A 25976-nucleotide genomic window follows, 5' to 3' on the forward strand; every position below is an offset into this window, starting at 1 on the left:
TGTTACAAAAGAATTATATTCCAAAAAAAAAAGCTGTTTTCAACATTGATATTAATAAGAAGTGTTTCTGGAGCAGCAAATCATCATATGGACCTTTTCACATTTCCAGGGTTCTCAGAAGCAAAAGTCGTTTTAGTTGGGAAAATTTCTATAGCGGTTAATGCGAGATGACAGCAAATATAGTTTTTGTATTTCCATTTGCTCCAATAGCAAAAAAAAAATCCATGGTAGTGTTTGTTGCAGCAGTCAGAATGAGAAAGGTGTCAAATTTATCACTCATAGCAGCGTTCATTTTATTTTTGTCATTTACTGCCAAGGTAATATAACCCAGTATAGCGTTATAAAAATTTTTTTAAATGATAATATAAAAAAACTTTACTAGATTTGCGACGTTGATAACTGTGGAAACGTCATCACATTCCATGAAAAGGGTCCATTAGAATGATTCCTGACTGGAGTAATGATGCTGAAAATTCTATGTAATAAATTACAATTTAAATGCATTACAAAACAAAAAACTGTTCTTTTAAATTGTAATAATATTTCATAATATTACTGTTTTTACTTTATTTTTGATCAAATAAATGCAGCCTTGGTGAGCCATAAGAGACTTTCAAAAAACAAAAAAAATAAAATAAAATCTTACCGACCCCAAACTTTTCAACAGTAGTGTAAATAATAGTAGTGTAAAGTAATTGAGAGCACATCACAGGGCACAAAACAAGTAAGCCAAATATAGCAAAGGTGTTAATATGAAGGAAACGTACCATGACACACAGTGGAAGGACGAGTATCCTGTGAAGAGTAAACCCGGAGAGGATCCGTGCCTGAGGCATTCTGAAAGGTCTTTCCCACATACACTGTGAAAGCAGAAATCCTTTGATGAATGATTTATGGAGGACACTATTTGCCTTTATCTCTCAAAACTGTGTGAACACTAAGCAAACAATGATTATTATAAATCTTGTGCTTTTTTATAAAGCTCCAGTCTGGAATAATGCATGTTAAAATCAGACAAAAATTCATTTTAAATCCACCGTGGGTGTTTAATATTTCAAGAGGTTTAACACTGACTGAGTTGGGGGAAAAGTTCCTCTATAACATTATATTAGCTTGACACATGTCCACACACATACATATACATATGCATATATATATATATATATATATATATATATATATATATATATATACATATATATATATATACATACATATATGTGTACATATTTATAACTGTTTATCATTAATGGTATATATATATACCATGTACCATATATATATATATATATATATATATATTAATGGTATATATATATATATACATATATATACATACATATATATACATACATATATATACATACATATATATACATACATATATATATATATATATATATATATATATATATATATATATACATACATATATGTGTACATATTTATAACTGTTTATCATTAATGGTAACCCCCTTAAAAACACTAATATTGGCCAATAATGATTAATTTATGTGCTGATTATATATTATAGATTATATAGTCCATAGATAAATCCATAAATGAAAATCTATGGATTAATATTATTATTAACCATAATATAATTTAAAATTTCATGAAATTTTATGTTATTATGATACATTGCGTCTTCAAAGCATTGCAATGTACTGTATAAAATATGAATAACTTTTTTTCTGATACGTTTTGACCTGTCAGAAAAAGATTGTATGCTACTGGATGAATTAAAAAATGTCCTAAGCTAATTAACGCATAGATAGGCACTATTTAAGTGTTGAGTAGTTATTTTTTCTGAATATAATAATTTTTGAATTCATATGCGCTCAAAGCAGCGTTGCAACTGTGCGCAAAACTTTCTTACCGATAACGCGTCGCTCGTGAGATCCCGGTCTCCTACGAAAAGCTGTTCAGGATGCGATCCAGCGCGCTCGCCGCTGAGGTCTGAACCCGTCCCGAGTCCAGCACTGAAGTTAAAGCTCAGATGAAAGACTGCGGTCTGACGCCTGTAATCTGATCTCCCATCAGCGTGTAGCCTACATCAAAGCTTCACACACGTCCTGGACAAAAGCGCTTTAATCGAGCCTGTTTATTCACTCACACCCCTCCGCATGTTAATCCGAATACCTGCAAACGCACAGACTCCAGAAAGTCTAACTGCATGATCCCGAGGCAGACGTGGACTGAAAGCGGCCAGCAGTGTGATCTGATCTCTCTTCACTGCTGCGAGTGTTTGATGCAGAATTCCCTTTCATCTCGGTGACGTCACGTGCCGCGCAGCGATTGGCTAGATCGTCTGCAGAGGAAACTTGTATTCACATCAAGTTTGATTTCTTGAAATCGAATCATTTGCACTCACTGGCTCCAAAAACATATTTGAAGACTTAAAGGATTAGTTCACTTTCATATAAATTTTTCCTGATAATTTATTCACCCCCATGCCATCCAAGAAGTTCATGTCTTTCTTTTTTCAGTCGAAAAGAAATTAAGGTTTTTGATGAAAACATTCCAGGATTATTCTCCTTATAGTGGACTTCAGTGGAGCCCAAATGGTTGAAGGTCAAAATTACAGTTTCATTGCAGCTTCGAAGGGCTTTAAACAATACCAAATGAGGAATAAGGGTCTTATCTAGCGAAAACATCACTCATTTTCTAAAAAAATAAATAAAAATTATATACATTTTAACCATAAATGCTCATCTTGAACTAGCTCTCTTCTTCTTCTCTATTAGAATTCCAGCAGTGTAAACACTGCTAAGTGTATTACTGCCCTCCTCAGGTCAAAGTTTTAACTAAATTGTCATATACAATATGCTAGTGCAAGTATATAACAATTAGTTCAAACTTTGACCTGTGGAGGGCAGTAATACACTTTTCAAATAGAGAAGAAGAAGAGAGCTAGTTCAAGATGAGCATTTATGGTTAAAATGTATATCATTTTTAATTTTTTTTTTTTAGAAAATGAGTGATGGTTTCTCTAGATAAGACTCTTATTCCTCGTCTGGGATCGTGTCGAACGTTTTGAAGCTGCACTTAAACTGTAATTTTGACCTTCAACCCTTTGGAGTCCATTGAAGTCCACTATAAGGAGAATAATCCTGAATGTTTTCATCAAAAACATTAATTTCTTTTTGACTGAAGAAAGAAAGATATAAACATCTTGGATGACATGGGGGTGAGTAAATTATCAGGAAAATTTTATTTGAAAGTGAACTAATCCTTTAAGTCACACTTAAATATGAATGTTATTAAGTTAACAGAATATCAAACCACATGGCATTTAGGCTACTTAAGAAAAAAGACTGCACAAGAAAAACATTTCACAAAAAAAGTTTGTGTGAAAAAGCTGTTGCCTTTTGTTTGGATCTGCTGAGTGTTCAATCAAACGCTGCGGTAATTTTAATGTTCAAAGATGTACTAGTACTGGATGCCTTCTGCTGGTCATCTCAGAGAATTACACTCTAGAATTGCATGCCATTTGCAGGCATTTATGCTCTCGGTTCTCCAAGTCAGGGTTTTCAATCTTTTAGCCCCTGGTTTCACAGACAAGGCTTAAGATAGTCCCAGACTAAAATGCATGTTTGAGATGGTTTAACTGAAAGTAACTTGCACAGACATACTTAAAATATGTCAGTGTCACTGTTTTGTCTCAAGATTCACACCAATAATGCTTTTTTCTAGTGTTCGTTTATAAAAGCTACTTAAATATCCTAATTGAACTAAGGCCTAATCCTGGTTTAGGCTAAGCCCTGTCTGTGAATCCGGGCCTAGGTGCCCCAAAAATAATCATTCTCGTGCGAGGGATTCTAAAATTTTAAAAGCATCTAGTTTCTTGTATAACGGCCCGATTTATATTGTGAAAACTGAATATTATAAATATATCTACATATTATCTAATATTATTAAAAGTTTATTTCACCTGAAAAGCAGAGATAATTTCATGTTGTTCCAAACCCATGTGATTTTTTTCATGAAAAAAAAGAAAATGGAGATGTTTAGCATCATTCACTTTAATTGCATTCACATTTTTTTTTTCCCTACAATGGACCAGATTTACTAAACATGACATGCAAATTAAAGAACACAGACACAGCCAGATCATTTCCATAATGACCAATGCAATCTACCAAGAGCAATGCAAATTAGCATCTGGTTTAAGACATGCTTTTTGGGAGGTGGTAAATAATGGCGCAAATACCAGTAAATTGACTAGCGCAAACCTTAGTAAATCACTTTGCATGATTCATTTAAATACTCTCCTCCCATATATTTTGAGTCTGAAAGAGAAACTCCTACAAATGCATATGGCCTATAAAATAACTGAGTCCACACCTTTTCAGCACAAATTTTTCACTGCATGTCTTTAGTAAATCCTAACAGTAGTTTTTAACGCCAAAAGAGGGTTTGCGCTGAAAGCTGTTAGTAAATCTGGCCCAATAAAAGTGTTTGTGATTGTAAGTTCTTAACAGTGTCCCTTTGGTGTGTTACATTCTCACTTTCTGCATCCAGATTCTTTGATTAATGTCACCATGAAATCAAAATTGACAATTCTTGTTTTTTTATGGAATATTGCAGCATACACCTTCCCCTCCTTCTTGCAGCGACATCTCTTCTCTTCTCTGATGACGTTTACTATTGCGAGGGCGGGACAACCTGTCACTAACATGAGATCGACGAATAGCAAACCAAAGTCATGTCCTGCCCTTTTCTTGTTCGACAAGCCGTTTCACTCAAATATATATCATAATAGGGAAGAAAAGACTATCGCAACTTCAGTTTCATGCCGACTTTAAAGCTACAGTCCGTTACTTTTTTAGTTCAAAATTCACAAAAAATTTAATAATGGGCGAGTACATCATGAATCCATTTTCCAAACCATGTTTTTGTCTTGTCCTAAATCACTACGGTACACCTATAATAAGTGTTCATATTCTAACTATTTTAGACTGGTTCAGGTCGCCACTGCTTACGCAAGACACATGCTGTTCTGTTTATTAACCGCTAGAGTGCCAAAAGTTACGCACTGCAGTTTTAAAGCACATGCACTCTCTGAACAGTACTGATTCATGTGCTCTTGGGAACCTCTGCTGAAGTATACAGGTGGCTTAGTCAAAGCAAAGTGATGGTGTCTTTAGGCAGATATGGGAGAAGAAGTACAGCTGAGAAATACTGAGAAATTCCAAAACGGTGACAGATCTGTTATGACTGAATGAAGCTTCAATTATAAAGAACGTCATTAATATTCTATATATTTAAAAAAAAAAAAAAACATCTAAAATTCAATATGCTAGCTCTGAAATAGACACAGACATACTGAAACTAAACACTTTCTTGTATTGATGTTGAATTTCAGCAAAGCACATTATTATGGTCTTCCAGTGTTGGATCAATCCCGAGTTTGAGCATCACAGTATGCAAGAGCCTCGCTACTTGTGTCACCGCATTCATCTGGAAGAAATGAGACAGTTATTTATCTATAGAAATACAAACACAAACATATGTTTACTTAGATATCTAAATTGGAATATTTTATTTAAAAATATTTTATATATATATATACATACACACACAGTACAGTCCAAAAGTTTGGAACCACTAAGATTTTTAATGTTTTTAAAAGAAGTTTCGTCTGCTCACCAAGGCTACATTTGTTTAATTAAAAATACTGTAAAAAACAGTAATATTGTGAAATATTATTACAATTTAAAATAACTGTGTACTATTTAAATATATTTGACAAAGTAATTTATTCCTGTGATGCAAAGCTGAATTTTCAGCATCGTTACTCCAGTCTTCAGTGTCACATGATCCTTCAGAAATCATTCTAATATGCTGATTTGCTGCTCAATAAACATTTATGATTATTTTCAATGTTGAAAACAGTTTTTTTTTTTCAGGATTCCTTGATGAATAGAAAGTTCAAAAGAACAGCATTTATCTGAAATACAAAGCTTCTGTAGCATTATACACTACCGTTCAAAAGTTTGGGGTCAGTAAGAATTTTTATTTTTATTTTTTTGAAAAGAAATTAAAGAAATGAATACTTTTATTCAGCAAGGATGCATTAAATCAATCAAAAGTGGCAGTAAAGACATTTATAATGTTACAAAAGATTAGATTTCAGATAAACACTGTTCTTTTGAACTTTCTATTCATCAAATAATCCTGAAAAAAATATTGTACATAAATATTTTGTACAATTGTACACATTAAATGTTTCTTGAGCAGCAGATCAGCATATTAGAATGATTTCTGAAGGATCATGTGACACTGAAGACTGGAGTAATGATGCTAAAAATTCAGCTTTGCCATCACAGGAATAAATTACTTTGTGAAATATATTCAAATAGAAAACAGTTATTTTAAATTGTAACAATATTTCACAATATTACTGTTTTTACTGTATTTTTAATTAAATAAATGTAGCCTTGGTGAGCAGACGAAACTTCTTTTAAAAACATTAAAAATCTTAGTGGTTCCAAACTTTTGGACTGTACTGTATATATATATATATATATATATATATATATATATATATATATATATATATATATATATATATATATATATATAGAAGGAGGCTATTTATTTATGGGTGCCAAATATGCGTACAAATCTGTAAGCACACCTGTAGACACCGTGTTTGTATCCTTCCTATGTAGTTTACGGCGCTTCTTCTCCGGAGGTCTGTAGTAGCCGAGCCATAAAGTTGGATAGGGATTCTCTGCTGTCGGCTTCTTGTCAACAAAGTGAAAGGAGCACACGAAAAGATTCTTCGGAGGCTTTTTCAAATAGAGGTTCCGAAGCCAAATCCTTCTGTCCTCTTCGGCAGTAGGCATTCGATAGAAGGAAAACCATTGGGGACAGGAGCACTGTGATTTTGTGAGCGGTTTGTGATCATAACACTCTTGCTTTAACCACATGTTTAGTTTCGTCCGATTATTATGACAGCCACGAACTGCACACGTCGTCCCAGAACTTCTCAAAGACATTTTACAACGATTAAAAAGCGAAACTAACAGCACAAACGCCTATTATATGAGGAGGTTTGTTAACTTTTAACGGCTACAAAACAAAACACCCGCTTACCGGAAATTCCACCCACCTAATTCAAATACAGACGTCGTATGGAGGATCAGAAACTGCAAAAATAACAAATGAAAAAATGTAGCAAACAGTGAGACATCTACGCAGTGTTCACTATAGAGCGTATGCATTGACGTCACTTTCCCGCCGGAACACGTTCCCTCACAGCTGGACTGAGTGGCAAAAGAGCTAATGCATGACTGGATTTAATAGGGGAAACTGCGAAAACGCGAGTAAAACAAACGATTACACTAAAGGTTGGGCTCGATAGTCCTTGCAACTTGTCAAAGAAACCTAATTCAAGGATATCGACACAAGCCAAGAATAATTTTTCATGATACAAACCCCATTTCCAGAAAAGTTGGGATGTTTTGTTAATCAAGAATCTGTGATTTGTTAATTCTCTTTAACCTTTATTTAATTGACAAAGATACAAAGAAAGGATTTCGAATGTTTTCACTGGCCAAATTAATTGTATTTTGTCAATATAAACAAATTGTGATTTTGATGGCTGAAACACACTACAAAAAAGTTGGGATAGAGGCATGTTTACCACATCACCTTTCCTTTTAATTACACTTTTTCATCGTTTGGGAATTGAGGATATTAATTGGTGAAGTTTTGCAAGCAGAGTTTTTGCCCAATCTCGCTTGATATAAAACTTAAGCTGCTCAACACTCTGTGGTCATCGTTGTATGATTCCCCTTTTCATGATGTTGTCAACAAACTTTTTTATACTATCCAACACCTGGTCCACAATTTGCTTCTTTTCTGGATGATTTGATCCTCTGGGATGCCAGTCCACAAGCAATGTGTGGAGGTTGGCGCTGTGGCTTAAAGCACCTGTCTAGTAAACAGGAGATTCTGGGTTCAAATGCCAGTGGTTCCCTTTAGATACTTTTGTGTCTCAAGGCTGTAAACCTTGGCGAGCGTGCTTTTCTGAGAAGGGACCACAAACGAGGTAACTGAGGAGCTTAGTTGTCAACAAACTCTTTTAAGCTATCCAGTGTCTGTTCCACAATTTGCCTCTATTCTAGATGTAGGCTATTGATCCTCTGGGATTGCCATAGCATGGAGGTTGGCACCGCGGCTTAGTTGGTTAAAGCGCTTGTCAAGTAAACAGGAGATCACAGGTTCGTGGTCTATTTTGGAGTGTGTTACAGCCATCATGATCAAAATTTGTTTATATATTTACAAAATACATTTAAGTTGGTCATTGAAAACATCGGAAATATTTTCTTGTACTTTTGTCAGCTGAAATAAAGGTTAAACAGAATGAACAAATCAAAGATTCCTAATTTTATTGCATTTTACAAAATGTCCCAACTTTTCTGGAAATGGGGTTTGTATTTAAATGTGCCAGATTTCGTCGCTGGGGAAATACATAAAGCAAATCTGCCTGTGAACGCTTTATATAAATACAATATAGGTAGGTCTAAATCCGAGTGATCACTTATATCAATGTTATATATCATATATCAAATCATATTGATTGTTGAATATGATTGTTGTTATTTTTGTTTTGTTTTTGTGCACAACAAACATTCTTGTCGCTTCATAAAATTAAGGTTGAACCACTGTATTTATGTCGACTATTTTAACACTTTAACTGCTTTACTACCTTTCTGGACCTTGAAAGTGTTAATTATATTGCGTCTTCTCGTCGAGTCATATACTTCTCGGATTTCATCAAAAATATCTTAATTTGTGTCCTGAAGATGAATGAAGGTCTTAGGGGTGTGGAACGACATGAGGGTGAGTAATTATTGACAGAAATTACATTTTGTTCTTGGACAAGAGGGCCTCAGTATTTTGAATCAGGCTTCAATTGTGCAGAGGCTTGAGAACCTCTTTCCTGCCCACAGTGTGTGTAACCGCCATCATGTGCTCAGCTCCACAAAAGGGCAGGCTCTGTGGCGCAATGGATAGCGCATTGGACTTCTAGATTGCAAAGTGAGGCCATTCAAAGGTTGTGGGTTCGAGTCCCACCAGAGTCGTGATTTTTGGTGTTTTATTAACCCTATTCTGCACAGTGTTGCCCTCGGGCAACAGAAAGCTTTTTGGGCCTCTTGTTCTCCACATATTCATTTAATGAAAGTCAATCATAAAGGCTTCTTTTTACTTGAATCTCTACATTTGCTGCTTAAATAATTCATTACAAAATTTATCTGTGGGTTACTACCACATTTGCTTTTGTGAATAGAGCTCCAAAAAAGTGTAATGGGATGCTGGGAGTCCTTCTAAACATAGTTAGCCAACAAACACAGAGGCTTGCTGGCCTCCCCCACTCAGCTGTCAAAAAACTTTTTTATACTGTCCAGCACATGGTCCACAATTTGCTTCTTTTCTGGATGTTTTGATCCTCTGGGACGCCAGTCCAGGAGCACTGTGAGGTGGATGGTGCCGTGGCTTAGTTGGTTAAAGCACCTGTTTGGTAAACAGGAGATCGTGAGTTCGAATCCCAGCAGTTCCTTTGTCGATACTTGTGTGTCTCAAGGCTGTAAACCTTGGTAAGCATGCTTTTCTGAGAAGGGACCACAAACGGAGTAAACAAGGAGCTCAGTTGTCAACAAACTCTTTTAAGCTATCCAGTGCCTGTTCCACGATTTGCCGCTTTTCTGGATGTTTTAATCCTCTGGGATGCCAGTCCAGGACTAAAGCATGGAGGTCAGTGCTGTGGCTTAGTTGTTTAAAGCCCCTGTTTAGTAAACAGGAGATCCTGGGTTTGAATCCCTTTGTCTTTTGTGATATTCATGTACCACAAGTCTGAACTTTGGCAAATGTGTGTTTTTCTAAGAACGGACCACAAACGGGAAAACCGAGGAGCACAGTGGCAGCAGGCCAGTTCCATTTGCAAACCACTCCTCAGCCGTTGTCGGAGGACAGCAGTGCCTCTCCTCCGATGGCTTTGTTCTCTGGGATTGTTCTTGGACAAGAGGGCCTCAGCATTTTGAATCTGGCTTCAATTGTGCAGAGGCTCGAGAAACTCTTTCCTGCCCGCAGTGTGTGTAACCTCACTATGTTGGATGTGCACATGCCATCATGTGCCCAGCTCCACAAGTGGGCAGGCTCTGTGGCGCAATGGATAGCGCATTGGACTTCTAGATTGCAAAGTGAGGCCATTCAAAGGTTGTGGGTTCGAGTCCCACCAGAGTCGTGATTTTTGGTATTTTATTAACCCTATACTGCACAGTGTTGCCCTCAGGCAACAGAAAGCTTTTGGGGCCTCTTGTTCTCAACCATAGACTGTAAAAAAAGATGGACGACGCAACGCCGCTTCCTTCCATTGTAATGAACTGAAGCCAAAATGCGCCGATGAATGGGCACTGACACGTTACGCAATACGTCCAAAAAAAAAATGGCATGCGCAGAAGGAATCGTCAGTGGAGCCCGGAGGCGGAGTCGCGGTATCAAACTTCCGCCCAGACGACTGTGTCATCATTGATGTATTTTAAATAAACTATAAAAATTATACACAATTTAAAATTCTACCTATAAAATAATATGCTATTCTGTTTCTAGAGCAATAATATTTTTGAAACAGCAAATTCAGAGGATAAACTCAATATAATATGCCACTAGAAACAACTCTAAATCGTCAGAAATGGTCCTGCCATTTTAAATCAAGTTAAACTAACGTTACAGGAGATCGATTGCTGTAATTAGAGTAGGCTATCATTAGTTTTGTCCTGCTAATTATTATTTTATACCCACAAAAATAATAAGTGACTGCCAGATAACGATCACCTGCTTTTTCCCGACATGGTTAACATTAGGTGTGTTATCTTAACTAATAACATGTATTAATTAGCTTATAACGCCCACATTTAATGTTACAGAAAAAAGTTCAGTGATCTGCCAGATTCTGTAGGTCAGTTAGTACAGTTTACTGCTGAACAACTCATTTTGTTGGTGTTAAATAACAAAGAAATCGAAAATTAATAGTTAGTTATACATCTTCAATCTCGCTTCGAAGCTCCGACAGTCCTCAGACAAGCTGTCAATCAACTGCGAATCATGACGACACGCCCCGTTTTTATAGCATCAAATTGCTAGCTAAAATCTGAATTATCACAAAAACAAACAATTGAATATATATCAGCGCGATAACAACTACCTTAAATGACCAAAACCATCTTTCAGAAAGTTTTATTTGAAGCAGAATTTATTTTGAAGTTTTCACTGAAGTCTCATTCGACTGCATTGAGAGGGCGGGGTTTATGACCTGTACTGCATCCAGCCACCAGGGGGCGATCAAAGAGCCCGCAGCTTCACTTTTCAGAACGTATGAGACACACCCGTTCTCAACATATTCATTTAATGAAAGTCAATCATAAAGGCTTCTTTTTACTCGTATCTCTACATTTGCTGCTTAAATAATTCATTACAAAATTGCCAGTCCAGGACTAAAGCATGGAGGTCGGTGCTGTGGCTTAGTTGTTTAAAGCCCCTGTTTAGTAAACAGGAGATCCTGGGTTTGAATCCCAGCAGTGTCTTTTGTGATACTCATGTACCACAAGTCTGAACTTTGGCAAATGTGTGTTTTTCTAAGAACGGACCACAAACGGGAAAACCGAGGAGCACAGTGGCAGCAGGCCAGTTCCATTTGCAAACCACTCCTCAGCCGTTGTCGGAGGACAGCAGTGCCTCTCCTCCAATGGCTTTGTTCTCTGGGATTGTTCTTGGACAAGAGGGCCTCAGCATTTTGAATCTGGCTTCAATTGTGCAGAGGCTCGAGAAACTCTTTCCTGCCCGCAGTGTGTGTAACCTCACTATGTTGGATGTGCACATGCCATCATGTGCCCAGCTCCACAAGTGGGCAGGCTCTGTGGCGCAATGGATAGCGCATTGGACTTCTAGATTGCAAAGTGAGGCCATTCAAAGGTTGTGGGTTCGAGTCCCACCAGAGTCGTGATTTTTGGTATTTTATTAACCCTATACTGCACAGTGTTGCCCTCAGGCAACAGAAAGCTTTTGGGGCCTCTTGTTCTCAACATATTAATTTAAAGAAAGTCAATCATAAAGGCTTCTTTTTACTCATATCTCTACATTTGCTGCTTAAATAATTCATTACGAAATTTCTCTGTGGTTTACTACCACATTTGCTTACGGAAACCTCTTGGCTCTTGCACACACGGACCGGCCATCACCACAGAGATAGCTTTGATGGTCTTTGCAGCTTTTGTGAATGGAGCTCCAAAAACGTGTAACAGGGGTGCTGGGAGTCCTTCTAAACACAGTTGGCCAACAAACACAGAGGTTAGCTGGCCACCCCCACTCAGCTGTCAACAAACTGGTTGTGTAGAGGTCTATGCTGTGGCTTAGTTGGTTAAAGTGCTTCTCTAATAAACAGGAGATCCTGGGTTCGAATCCCAGTGGTGCCTTTGTTGATACTTGTGTCTCAAGGCTGTAAACCTTGGCAAGTGTGCTTTTCTGAGAAGGGACCACAAACGGGGTAAACGAGGAGCTCAGTTGTCAACAAAATATTTTAAGCTATCCAGTGCCTGTTCCACGATTTGTTTCTTTTCTGGATGTTTTGATCCTCTGGGATGCCAATCAAGGACCAGACTGAGGCAGCTGGTGCAGTGGCTTAGTTGGTTAAAGTGCCTGTCTAGTAAACAGGAGGTCCTGGGTTCGAATCCCAGCAGTGCCTTTTGTGATACTCCAAATATCCACACTTGTGGTCTTGGCCACTTGAGAGCGCGTGCATGCGAAGTGCCCAAGACTGTCCCATGTATTAAAAATGCCAAAGTGCAGTGCCCTGAATGCACATTAAACCCACACTATCTTGAATATTGCTTCGGAGCGGTATTTCGAGGCTAAGTGTTTCCCATTACGCATTATGTTCGGGAACTCGCATGCCCTGAAATCGCAAGATGTCAATGAAAATGTTAAATTCAAAGTTAAATTAGATATTACATATAATTTGGTACTAAAACAAAGTGTTGCACATTTTATTGGTGCAAAGATGAATAAGCTATGTGTATTTTGTACAACATTTGCAACTGCTTTTTATCACTTATTTAGAAGCATCACAATTTTAATAGTGTGTCTTCTGTTAGATACATAGCGACCACTGAACAGACATTTCATTTATTTTAAAATGCAAAGTACTGAAAATAAAAAAATAAATAAAAAAAAAACTCTGAACGCTTGTGTCCCATCGGGTAATCAAAAGTTCTATACACACTTGCAGTCTTCACGCCTACTTAAACAAATACAGGAAATACGTAGACAAGTTGTCAAGTACAATGACTGCAAGTGTGCGTATTTGGACAGGGCAAATCTGTTTATCATCATGACAATATTTAGTTTATTTTTGCTTATTTTAGTTACCGACCATTCACATTATCATGCACATAGTGACCTCTCCTGGTCAGGGTTAGTATTAACATCATAATGTGAAAGCATTCTTTCCATGACCATGGCTGACTTTTCAAATGTTTTAAAATTGATCATCCCAGTATAAAACGGTCCTCCAGCAGGCCTATTTAAAAACACTGTGGGCCGCCAGTTGCCCATCCCTGATCTATTTGGATGTTAAAATCACCAACAAAATCTTTATCTGCAAAACTTTATCTGGTGGAAATAATTTTCACACAGCCAGGAACCCCAGAACGTCAAGTAGTGAATTAAGTCATAGCAAATTCTGAGATGTCATTGATGGCATTTTATTGAGGTTTGAAACAATATAAGACAAACACCTATATACATTGCATTCACAGTTGAGAATACAGCAAAAACAGTGCTTCGTTGAAGTCTGAAATACTATTAAGGACTTATTTTGAGGCATGTCGCTTGGGTTGGTTTGGTCCAATATATTTAATAGGAGTGTATTTAGGTTTTTCTATCACATCCAAGCCGAGGTAGTGCTGCAAGACTTCAGGAATCTGAACCGTCCCTTCCTAATAGAAGACAAACAGAGAAACAAAGAGGAGGGGAAAAAATTAAATTAATAATAAAAATGAACATCTGTTGAAAAAGTTAGTTTAGTTTCTACCTTGGTTTGGTGCGTCTCCAAAATGGCAATGATGGTACGAGGAATAGCACAAGCTGTAGCATTTACCTAAAATATTAAAAATAAAGTGTTATTGACTGCTACAGCTATTTTTGTGCTGAAGGAATGATTATGTTCTCTTAGTCATCTCCTATAATCATATTTTTTCCTATTACAGCACATCAAATAGAATGGACATATTGTCACCATACTGTTATTAAGATGGTATTATAAATAGCCTCTTACCGTATGCGCATACTTAAGGTTTCCATCATTTGCCTCATAGAGAATATTAAGGCGCCGGCTCTGGTAGTCTGTGCAGTTTGAGGCACTGGAAATCTGATAAAGGACCAAGTAAGTTGATATTCAACCACAGGATTCATAAAAAAATTCATATACATAAAAAAACAAGCATGTAAAAGAAATTGTATTACTTTCGTTAATGTTTTTTTTTTTTAATGCATTAATCTAATGAATAATTACACTGACTCTTGTCTTTTCATTTTAAAATATTCTTCCAACCTCTCCAAAGCTGCCACGTCCTGGCATCCATGCTTCAATGTCATACTTTCGGAAAGCAGGAGGCCCCAGTTCTTGAGTGGGCATATCCAAGACTCTGAGGGAAAGAATTGTTATTACCATTTTATTAGCAATTACCTATCTACGTGATTCATATGTTTTCTAATATTTAATCTTGGTGTGAAAAAATTACAAACTACTGTTAGCTCAGTAACAGACTTGCATGCACACGCATTGGAATGAATAACGCAATGTGAGGTCTCTATTTTCTTTGCCCTCTTTGATGTAATCAGCCTGTTTTTTTCCATTAGCGCTGTTTTGAACTGACTGTTTGAATGAATTTGCTTACTGGATCATTGGATTGAAAACTTTCCCGGAGTTTAGCGGCTTATAATGATCTGATCGCAAACAGAGAGGCGAAATTGGGTTAAAGGGTTTGAATATAAATTTCCGCCTACCAGGGTTACAGGTGGTTGTGTCATTGTAGATGTAAATTACGTTAATGGTGCAATTTTGTGTGCTTGTAATTTATTTGTGTTATTCGTGTTAAATTATTTAAACACATTAAGGATTTTGAATTAATTGCATGGGTTAATGCGTTAACGTTGACGGCCGTTGATTTAAAGGTGCAGTGTGTAAATCTAGAGGTGAGGTTGCCAATTGCAATATAGAGAAGCTACGGTGGCCAACACAGGAAAAATATGTCATCGTCTGAGACAACAGACAGTAGATAGTCAATCAGACTCTCTCTGTAGAGCTGTTTTGTCCATTTAGGGCTACTGTAGAAAATGTCAGGGCAAAATGGTGGCTTAACATGTAAGGGGATCCGCGTGTATGAGATAGAAATGGCTCATTCTAAAGTAATAAAAACATAACAGTAGGGTGACCATATGTGGCATTTTCCCAGGACGCGTCCTGTCCAGGATTTGTAAATTGCCTAAAATGGCTTGAGCCCTTGCCTCTTTAATCGTGAAAGTGGTCATATCGATGTGCCCCCTGAATGCGATTTCTAAACGGAGGTCTGTGCAAGCCTTGCATTCATGCAATGCATTAAAATGTTGTCGTATTTGCAATGCTTTGACCGTTCTCTGTAGATCCAGCCTTCTCGCAAGCCACGATTGGTCGATTATGTATAATGCACACTATTGGTAAAATAATTTTTTAATCATTACCTTCCGCAAATATGAAACCAAAACCAAAACTACATTTTATGCAACTTAGAAATCCTGGACGTGTCCTGGAAAAATGGCACATATGGTCACCCTACATAACAGTTCATTGTGTAAGGTCTTTATACACCACTGAAAACATAGTTATGTATATTATATTGCATTTGTGTCAATGGATCCTCCTTAAAATTTTAAAATAAATCATTTTAAGGTTTAAAAGCCATACCATTTTCAAAATAATATGAATTTGTCACATTTCATAAATTAAAACATGAATGAACTAACTATGCTTAATCTTAGTGTGTGTAAACAATGGTTAGATTTTCAATATACCTGTAATGAAGCTTCAGGGAAGAGAAAATTTCTTTCTGTAACATGACAAATTCATCCAATAATTCAGAACTCTCCTTTCCCGTCTCATTCGAAGTCACACCGAACATTTCAATCTGCATGAATGTAAACAAAGTAAACACCCTAAAGGTAACAACGCATGCATGTTCATATTACTGCAATTACATTGATCTTGACATCAAGGATCTTAACTTTTCTGCTTATCTTCAATTTTCCATGCTACCACTTCTGCTTTCTGATTACCTTGTTAAAATGGTGAACTCTGTAGAGCCCCCAGGTCTCTCTTCCTGTGTCTGTTTCTGCTCGATAGCATGTACTACTACAGACCGTCCTAGAACATAAAAGCAAATACATATTACAAATAACACTTTATGTATGCATCAATTAAAGAATAACTTCATGTAGCATTCAGACAATCAATCAATAGGTCAATCAGGGACTTTTTATACCTGACAGGTAAATCCTTCAAATTTACAGCATGATCCATGAAATATCCTATTAAAATATAGGTCATAATCAATTCATTGTAAAGTATTCATGGATCTTTGTTTTTTTTGCTAACCTTAAAATTTGTTGCCTACCGGTCTAGTACAATTTTATTAGTAGCGATACCTTAAAATACCAATCAAAAGTTTGGAATTATTAAGATTTTTTAATTTGTGCTCATCTATTAATAATAATTTTTATTATTATCAGCATTTAAAACAGTTTTTTTGTGTAAACAATAATGTAGGTTTTTTTTTATGATTTGTTCATGAATAGAAAGTTCAATAAACAGCACAGAATTATTTCTGAAAGTAATGGATGCTGAATATTCAGCTTTGCCATCACAAAACTAAATTACATTTTAAAATAGATTCAAACAGAAAACTGTTTTAATTTTGTAATAATATTTCATATTACTGTTTTTACTGTATTTTTGTTCAAATAAATTTATATTAAAAATCTTAATTATTCCAATCTTTTGATTCATAGTGTATGAATGTGACAAAAATGTATAATTTACAAAAATATTTATAATATACAGAAGAGGATTAGGGCCAAGCAATAATAAAAAATAAAACCATCTCGAGATTAAAGTTGTTAAATTTCGAGAAAAAAAGTCATTAAATTACGAGAACAAATTCGATAAATTATGAGAAAAATGTCATTAAATTTCGAGAAAAAAGGCGAGATAAAATGTTGAGAATAAAGTTATTAAATTATGAGAATAAAGACATTAAATTACGAGAACAAATTCATTAAATTATGAGAAAAAAGTCGTTAAATTTCGAGAAAAAAGTCGAGATAAAATGTTGAGAATAAAGTCGTTAAATTACGAGAACAAATTTGTTAAATTATGAGAAAAATGTCATTAAATTTAGAGAAAAGTCGAGATAAAATGTTGAGAATAAACTCATTAAATTACGAGAAAAAAGTCGAGATAAAATGTTGAGAATAAAGTCATTAAATTATGAGAATAAAGTCATTAAATTATGAGAAAAAAAGTCGTTAAATTATGAGAACAAATTCGTAATTTAACGAATTTGTGCTCGTAATTTAACGACTTTTTTTCTCATAATTTAATGACTTTATTCTCAACATTTTATCTCGACTTTTTTCTCTAAATTTAACGAGTTTTTTCTCAAAATTTAAAAACTTTAATCTCAAGATGGTTTTATTTTTTTATTATTGCTTGGCCCTAATCCTCTTCCGTAATAATAAAACTTATAATTGACATTTTTAATAATCTTTGAAATATCATATATAATAAGATAGTTATCACATCACAGAAGTTCATGCTTTTATCACCTGCCACTCCTACTTCCCCTGTTCCAGCAAGATTAAGGTCAGGAAAGCGTGAAGGGTCGAGAGAGTACACCTGCGATTTATGAGCATGAGGCTGCATCCCACAACCTTCCTGAACAACAGATGTAAAAACAGCACAATATCATGGAGATTCTTGGGATTTTTTTAAAGGATACTACAGTTGTGACTAAGTCAGCTAGTTTTGCAAACTTTACATTTCCATTAAGAATCTTAATACACAGCTGCATCTGAAGTATTCAGTGTAAATGATTTCAGATTATACTGCTAAACCAATTAGTCGTAGTAATATATGATTATGAATAATTTGATCTAATTCATTAACGTTTATAGTTGTGAAAGTATTAAAAAATAACAATCAGAGAGATCTCAGTAAAGAAATGCAGATTTTTGGATAGTACAATGTAATTAAAATGTTGTTACCTATTCATTATACTGTATGTTAAGAACAAAGTGATACTCACAAAAACCACTGATTTTAATATGTCAGGAACAACCATGGGAATAAAGCCCTGTAAAATGTTAAGAATTCAAAACAGAGCATTAAGTGTACTCTACCTCCAAAAGAAACCAAAACATTGATGTTTGCATAGATCATAATGAATCCAATTTGAAACTTTTTAATAATAAGTTCATGGTCTTACAACATACCATTACAGACATTATTCCAAATAACAGGAATATACTAACCCGTTTCTGAAGAAGATCCATAGTAAAGGTTTGCAAGGCAAACTGAAGTCTGGCCCCTGCCCCTCTCAAGTAGTATGATCTGTGCCCTGACACATGGGCAAGCCGTCTAAGAGGAAAGAGATACAAATGAAAAACCAAATAAAAATAATTAATTAAATAAAATATGACAGAGTGAAAACATCTAACCTTTGTCTGATGATGTCAAGACCCTCTCCAATTTCCAGGTGGCCTTTTGGTTTGAAATCAAATTCTATGGTGGACACATGACACTACAGTATATTACAATACTGTGCAATTCTTCATAGCAATATTACAAGTCACTCACACCACTTATTGATCAAAACTGCAAGGAGCAAAAAAGTAAGTAAAAAAATATCAGTGATAAATAAGTGATGAATTGTGTGTGGGCGAGGGTAAGGTGATGGGTAACATAATATTTACTGCAGTGTAATGGGAGAAGTACGGTTTTGTTTTTTTGATAGTTGATTGCTGTATGTTTGATCTGCTCTCTTGATTGATTGCCTAAGACAAATTTCTCCTGAGGGAGATAATAAAATGAAATACTTACTTAATACTTCTTGCAACATAATGCAATACAGTTGTGCTTATTTTAACCCTGGCAGAATATGCAAGATGTTGATGATTTTTTTTGTTTTTTTAAAGAGGGATAGTAAAAAATGCATGTTGTTTTTATTTAGTACTGCCCTGATAAAGCTAGTTGACATGACAGGTATTTGCATAAAATAAATCAGTAACACTTTAGTTAACATTATTTAACTACATTAGTTAACATGAACTAATTATGAACTGCACTTCTACAGAAGAACTTATTAATCTTTGTTAATGTTAATTTCAAAATTTACTAACACATTATTAAAATCTTGTTAACATTAATTAATGCACTGTGAACTAACATGAAAAAACAATGAACAACTGTATTTTCATTAACTAACATTAACGAAGATTAATAAATACAGTAACAAATGTATTCCTCATGGTTAGTTCATGTTAGTTAATACATTAAATAATGTTTAGCTAATGAACCTTATTGTAAAGTGTTACCAATAAATCAAATACGCTTTTCAAACACTGAACCCATTGCAAGAGAATTACTGTCTTTTTTAAAGTCAAACCTCAAGGTCAGTTAGGGTTAGTCAAACTCAAAATTGTATTTTTGACCCAACTGATTTAAAGAGAGGGATAATATGGTTCATTCAAATACATTTACCTCGTCTCTGACCAACCAATTCAACCACTCTGGCCTGGCTCTCATCTCCGATGGGCTAGGAGAAAAGACACATACAAACATTTAAAAAAAAAAAAATACATTCCTGTCAAAGCTAGGTAGGCAATGTTTTTCATAAACTTTTTTTTTTTTTGTCATACTGGTTGAAACTCTGAAACTCTCTTCACGTTCTGAAAGCAATCAATAACAGAAGTGGTCTAAATATTAAAAAATGTACATATATCTTCTAAGGAATTCTCATGAAGCATTAAAACAATCCATGATGATGTTTTTGTGTGCTGTTATTTGTTTAGGTGCGAATCTGATACTTGGATTTGGTTAATTTAGCATTTAATAATAAATAGTTTCATAACTTAAAGGGACAGTTCACCCAAAAATGAAAATTATCCCATGATTTACTCACCCTAAAGCCATCATAGGTGTATATGACTATCCTCTTTCAGACGAACACAATAGGAGATATATTTAAAAATATCCTGGCTCTTCCGGTAATCTGCCGGAAGCTAGTTATTTTAGTTTATAAAGTTTTAAATATGGATATTTTTCTTACATAAACCAATCGCTTCACTTCAGAAGGCCTTTATTAACCCCTGGAACCATATGGATTATTTTTATGATGGATGGATGCATTTTCTTTTTTCATCGCATCAAAATCAGCACCATTCACTATCATTATAAAGCTTGGACGAGCCAGGATATTTTTAAATATCACTCCGATTGTGTTTGTCTGAAAGAATGTAGTCATATTCACCTCATATGGCTTGAGGGTGAGTAAATCATGGGATAATTTTCATTTTTGGGTGAACTAACCTTTTAATAGCAGTTAATAGGAGTGGTTTAACATTTATACTCTATTTATTCCTTGAAATAATACATAATATTTCCTTTTACACTGAAAATTAAGCATTTTCAACATTTTGTTTTTTTATTATGAAAGGTGAGTGGTCCCTCACCACACTTGGATGTGTTCTGTTGGGCAGTCTTAGAGCGCGGCAGTAATGCTCTTTCTCCAGCTCACTCTCTTGCAGATACAACTGATTAAGTTTCTCTCTGAGTGCTCGACCCTCTTCTCTAGCACTTTTGTACTCCACGAGCTGTCAAGTACAAAGCAGGGAAAGAGCATCATACAAAAATTCCTATGCATGCTACATATTGCAAAGCAAGCAGAAAAATCACAAAAATATAGTAGCTTTTATAAAGGATTAGTTCACTTTCAAATAAAATTTTCCTGATAATTTACTCACCCCCATGTCATCCAAGATGTTCATGTCTTTCTTTCATCAGTCAAAAAGAAATTAAGGTTTTTGATGAAAACATTCCAGGACAAAAAGCTTACACTGTACTTCCTACATCTTCCCTATTCTACTTACGGAAAAAATGGAACTGGCACTGCGTTCGTTCCGTAAGTAGAACAGGGAAGGCGAGGCGTAGGACATACAGCGTAAGCGTTTTGAAGAATACGAAAGTGTGTTTTTAGCGGAAACACATGGAAGGTGATCATTTGTGTTTATAAAGCATATACATTTACATTTTTTTGGAAAATGACCGATCGTTTCGCTAGATAAGACCCTTATTCCTCGTCTGGTATCGTTTAAAGCCCTTTGAAGCTGCACTGAAACTGTAATTTGGACCTTCAACCGTTTGGAGTCCATTGAAATCCACTATAAGGAGAAAAATCCTGGAATGTTTTCATCAAAAACATTTCTTTTCGACTGAAGAAAGAAAGACATGAACATCTTGGATGACATGGGGGTGAGTAAATTATCAGGAAAATTTTATTTGAAAGTGAACTAATCCTTTAATTAAAAAGGCCATATGTAATATGTAAAATATGTATTAAAAAATTAAAATAATAAAAAAAAAAAGCTGTAACTTACACTAGACAAAGTGGATTTGTCATGTTCATCCTGAAAGGGAAAAGAGTGGATCGCTTCATTCACTTTAATTACACTTTAATTCCTTCAGAAATTTACCGTCACCAACAATTTTTGGGTAAACTGTTCATTTAAAATAAGTATAAAGCAATGTGTTTATTTTAAGCACAGTAAATAATAATAATTTCTTGTCATTTCCCCCCCCCCAAAATTGATCCTTTAGCTTAAATTGTGCAATTTTAGATTAATAACATATCACACTGTCAAATGTAAAGTGCCCATACTTCATAATGAAACTCTAATTATCTAAATGTTTATGAACACTCACCACAAGAGCGCGGACTTTGCTACTGATCACATTCTTTCTCTTTTCCAAATCTGATATTTCCTTTTGCACCTTCTGTAGTTTCTTCCAGACTGAGACCTAGATACACATTGTACCACACATTTATGTTTTCACATTAACTGTCTGGAAATCTCAGTTTAGGTAATGTCAGTGCAGCAGTATTGTTTTAATGACTGCTGTGTCTTACTATCACTCCGACATCAGCTGCCCGCAGATCTCCTTTCCGGTTCTCCACCTCGGCTGTCACCGCATCGGTCTCCTCGCACACACGCTGCATGTCCAGCTCGGGTTTGTGGCTGTACCCGTCCCGTACATGCTCATAGAGGCTGCTCCTGACCGGGCGAGAGGAGCAAGGTCGGCAGGACCATCTAAATCCACTGCTGACATTTTGTCTCGAAGACGTAAGCAGGTAAAAGGAGCAAAACCGTGTGACTGCCCTTACGGAGGACGCCATGATGAACGGGCTGACAGTTTAACTGTACGGAAGCCGAGAGGAGTCATTTCGTCCAAAGTCGATTGGAAAAGCGATGACAGGGAGATTTTAGAATTAAAGGGTTAGTTGTTCACCCAAAAATGAAATTTCTGACAATAATTACTCACCCTCATGTCGTTCCACACCCGTAAGACCTTCATTCATCTTCAAAACACAAAATATATTTTTTATGAAATCCAATGGCTCAGTGAGGCCTGCATTGACAGCAAGATCATTTCCTTTTTCAATGCCCAGAAAGCTACTAAAAACATATTTAAAACAGTTTATGTGACGACAGTGGCTCAACCTTAATGTTATGAAGTGACGAGAATACTTTTTGTGCTCCAAAAAAACAAAACAAAATAAGGACTTTATTCAACAATATCTAGTGATGGGTGATTTCAAAACACTGCTTCATGAAGCTTCGAAGCTTAACGAATCTTTTGTTTCGAATCAGTGATTCGGAGCGTGCATCAAACTGCTAAAGTCACGCCCCCCAGTGGTGAACCATTGAAATTTTTGGATTCTGGAATCCACTGCTGCTTCAATATATATCTTTCTGTTAAATTATTTGAATGACTTCTTCAACTTATGTTAAAGCATTTATTTTCCTTTGCAAACAATAGAAAATAATTTTGAATATTGTCTGTACCTCTCACTGAGAGAAAAGAACATGTTATCAGTATGTTTTTGGGAAAGTTTCCTACTCAGAGCAGAGCTCAGATAAACTTCAACCTTGAAGAAGCTGTGAAACGTGTGCATCTGTGTATGTGCGCTAAGTGTTTTGTGCAGGTCTTTTGTACTGGACAACTGACACTGTGCTTGAGACCAGCAGACACCATGTCATGAACCCAAAAGGACATCCGGTACCTAAATCCAGGGTACCCTCGTCAGCATCGTGACGAATGGAGATATGCTTCTTACTATCTGTCCACGTGTGGAAAATTTCTAATCTTGTCTATTTTTCTTAGCCAATCAGAATCATTCAACCTGAAGTAATGACGTAGTTAGTTGACTCTGTTAGAGTGTAATTGTTATGGAAATGTGAATGTACGCAGAGCGGCCTATGAACTCCTTGTGAGACTTGAAGCTGGCTTCTGCTGATGAAACTGCAAACTATTCTTCATTAAATTTTTCTTCAATTTATTCATTATTTTAAACTTTGACTCCAGGTCTTTATTCAACATATCTGGTTTCAAGGGTCCTAAACTGTTTATCCCCAACATAATGAAGCCTCGTTTACTGAAACCACGTGACTGTGGTGCTCCGAATCCCTGATTCGAAACAAACGATTCATAAACTTCATGAAGCAGTGTTTTGAAATCGCCCATCACTAGATATTTTCATAAAGTCGTTATTTAGTTTTTTTGCCACACAAAAAGTATTCTCGTCACTTCATAACATTAAGGTTGAACCACTGTAGTCACATGAACTGTTTTAAAAATGTCTTTAGTAGCTTTCTGGGCATTTGAAAGTGTTAATTATCTTGCTGTCAATGCAGGACTCACTGAGCCATTGTATTTTATCAAAAATATCTTAATTTGTGTTCCTTAATTACTCACCCTCATGTCGTCCCAAACTTGTAAGACCTTCATTCATCTACCGTGTGACTGCCCTTACGGAGGACGCCATAATGAATGGGCTGACAGTTTAACTGTACGGAAGCCGAGAGGAGTCATTTCGTCCAAAGTCGATTGGAAAAGCGATAACAGGGAGATTTTAGAATTAAAAGGTTAGTTCACCCAAAAATGAAATTTCTGTCATTTATTACTCACCCTTATGTCGTTTCACACCCGTAAGACATTCATTCATCTTCAGAACACAAATTAAGATATTTTTGATAAAATCCAATGGCTCAGAGAGGCCTGCATAGCCAGCAACATAATTAACACTTTCAATGGCCAGAAAGCTACTAAAGACATTTTTAAATCAGTTCATGTGACTACAGCGGTTCAACCTTAATGTTATGAAGCGATGAGAATAATTTTTGTGTGCCCAAAAAAACTAAATAACGATGTTTTAACAATATCTAGTGATGGCCGATTTCATAACATTGCTTCTTGAAGCTTCAGAGCTTTACGAATCAAATCAGTGGATCGGAGCGCCAAAGTCACATGTTTTCAGCAGTTTGCCGGTTTGATACGCGATCCGAATCATGATTCGACACAAAAGATTCATAACGCTCTGAAGCAGTGTTTTGAAATCGGCCATCGCTAGATATTGTTAAAAAGTTGTTTTTGTTTTTTGCGCACAAAAAATATTCTCGTCACTTTATAATATTAATATTGAACCACTGTAGTCACATGAACTGATTTAAATATGTTTTTAGTACATTAATGGATCCTGAGAGAGGAAATACCATTGCTGTCTATGCAGGCCTCACTGAGCCATCAGATTTCATCAAAAATATCTTAATTTGTGTTCTGAAGATTAACGAAGGTCTTACGGGTGTGGAACGACATGAGGGTGAGTAATTAATGACTACATTTTTTTATTTTTGGGTGAACTAACCCTTTAATGTTATGAAGCGAGGAGAATACATTTGTTCTCAAAAACAAAACAAAAATAATTACTTTATTTAACAAATTCGTCTCTCCCCATCCCCTGTCAGTCTCCAATGCTATTTTCATTGTGGCGCTTCCAGGTTCTACATTCAAACGCCGGCTCAGTATTGGCCGACGCCTGTTCATGTGAGCAGCACACAAAAAAGTATTCTCGTCGCTTCATATTAACATTAAGGTTAAGCCACTGTAGTCACGTTGACTATTTTAACAATGTTTTTACTACTTTTCTGGACCTAGAATGACAGTAATTTTGTTGCTTTCTATGGGGGATAAAAAACAAACTTTCATCAAAAATATCTTAATCTGTGTTCCGAAGATGAACGAAGGTCTTATGAGTTTGGAACGACATGAGGGTGAGTAATAAATGACAGAATTTTCATTTTTGGGTGAACAAACCCTTTAAGCCTCGTCTGTGAAACTGGGGGTGAAATACATAAAACTCTTACTTTTTATTTTTAACATATTAGCATTAAAACAGTAGGATCAGGTGCATGCAAGAAAAGAAAAAAAAAAAAAAGTACTTAGATTCGTGTATATACATTTTCCCAGAATAAGGATGTTATTAACCAGAAAGTCATCTTTGTTACTGCTCCTAACAAGTCCATAAACAAAGTATTTTTGAGAAAAGACCCCAAGATAAGGAAAAAGCCAGTCATCAACATCAAGCCATGCATCTGCATACATATAAGATGTCATAAAATTTAATGTTATCAATTCCAAATCTCTGTCATAAGAATACACCGTTTATTTTATTTTTATAAATGAATTTATTTCTCTTAAAACTCTTAAGAGACTCTTGATTCGCCCTGAAACGGAAGTAAATATCCACCACATCCGGCAA

The 25976-nt window shown here is 35.7% G+C and overlaps 2 protein-coding genes and 4 non-coding genes across 6 annotated transcripts in view; 4 read left to right on the forward strand and 2 right to left on the reverse strand.

Annotated features, from left to right (window-relative positions):
* Positions 1-2262, reverse strand: part of tnfrsf19 (tumor necrosis factor receptor superfamily, member 19) — a 35693-nt gene extending 33431 nt beyond the window's left edge. Inside the window, exons 1-2 of the mRNA XM_048159944.1 lie at positions 1880-2262; positions 768-860 (exon numbers count right to left, since the gene is read on the reverse strand). Coding sequence (XP_048015901.1) covers positions 768-857 — 90 coding nt within the window. The 5' untranslated portion in view covers positions 858-860; positions 1880-2262. The remainder of the gene's footprint in view (positions 1-767; positions 861-1879) is intronic.
* Positions 2263-9008: 6746 nt separating this feature from the next.
* trnar-ucu lies at positions 9009-9098 on the forward strand. The gene is given in 2 exon segments: positions 9009-9045; positions 9063-9098. It is a non-coding gene; the product is annotated as a tRNA-Arg (tRNA).
* Positions 9099-10168: 1070 nt separating this feature from the next.
* Positions 10169-10258, forward strand: trnar-ucu. Its single transcript is given in 2 exon segments — positions 10169-10205; positions 10223-10258. It is a non-coding gene; the product is annotated as a tRNA-Arg (tRNA).
* Positions 10259-11923: 1665 nt separating this feature from the next.
* On the forward strand, positions 11924-12013 carry trnar-ucu. Its single transcript is given in 2 exon segments — positions 11924-11960; positions 11978-12013. It is a non-coding gene; the product is annotated as a tRNA-Arg (tRNA).
* Positions 12014-12680: 667 nt separating this feature from the next.
* Positions 12681-12754, forward strand: trnat-agu. Its single transcript has one exon. It is a non-coding gene; the product is annotated as a tRNA-Thr (tRNA).
* A 1002-nt stretch (positions 12755-13756) lies between these two features.
* sars2 (seryl-tRNA synthetase 2, mitochondrial) lies at positions 13757-22586 on the reverse strand. Its single transcript, XM_048161658.1, has 16 exons — positions 22287-22586; positions 22082-22177; positions 21757-21786; positions 20833-20973; positions 19862-19916; positions 18820-18883; positions 18634-18739; positions 18408-18455; positions 17929-18037; positions 16587-16632; positions 16381-16468; positions 16120-16232; positions 14621-14714; positions 14345-14437; positions 14102-14167; positions 13757-14006 (listed from the first exon to the last, which is right to left on the reverse strand). The coding sequence occupies exons 1-16, from the start codon at positions 22551-22553 to the stop codon at positions 13881-13883; spliced, it is 1542 nt and encodes a 513-aa protein (XP_048017615.1). The 5' UTR covers positions 22554-22586; the 3' UTR covers positions 13757-13880.
* Between the last annotated feature and the right edge of the window lie 3390 nt (positions 22587-25976).

Source organism: Megalobrama amblycephala, linkage group LG16 (genome assembly GCF_018812025.1).
Source record: "Megalobrama amblycephala isolate DHTTF-2021 linkage group LG16, ASM1881202v1, whole genome shotgun sequence".
In the NCBI taxonomy this organism is placed as follows: Eukaryota; Metazoa; Chordata; class Actinopteri; order Cypriniformes; family Xenocyprididae; genus Megalobrama; species Megalobrama amblycephala.

Excerpts from the sequence above, each read along its gene's own strand:
- sars2 (XM_048161658.1), bottom strand. The coding sequence starts at position 22,553 with ATGGCGTCCTCCGTAAGGGCAGTCACACGGTTTTGCTCCTTTTACCTG. Across the intron at positions 21,787-22,081 it reads GCAAAGTCCGCGCTCTTGTG|GATGAACATGACAAATCCAC; the intron begins GTGAGTGTTCAT and ends TTTCCCTTTCAG. Across the intron at positions 14,715-16,119 it reads TCCCTGAAGCTTCATTACAG|AGTCTTGGATATGCCCACTC; the intron begins GTATATTGAAAA and ends TCTTTCCCTCAG.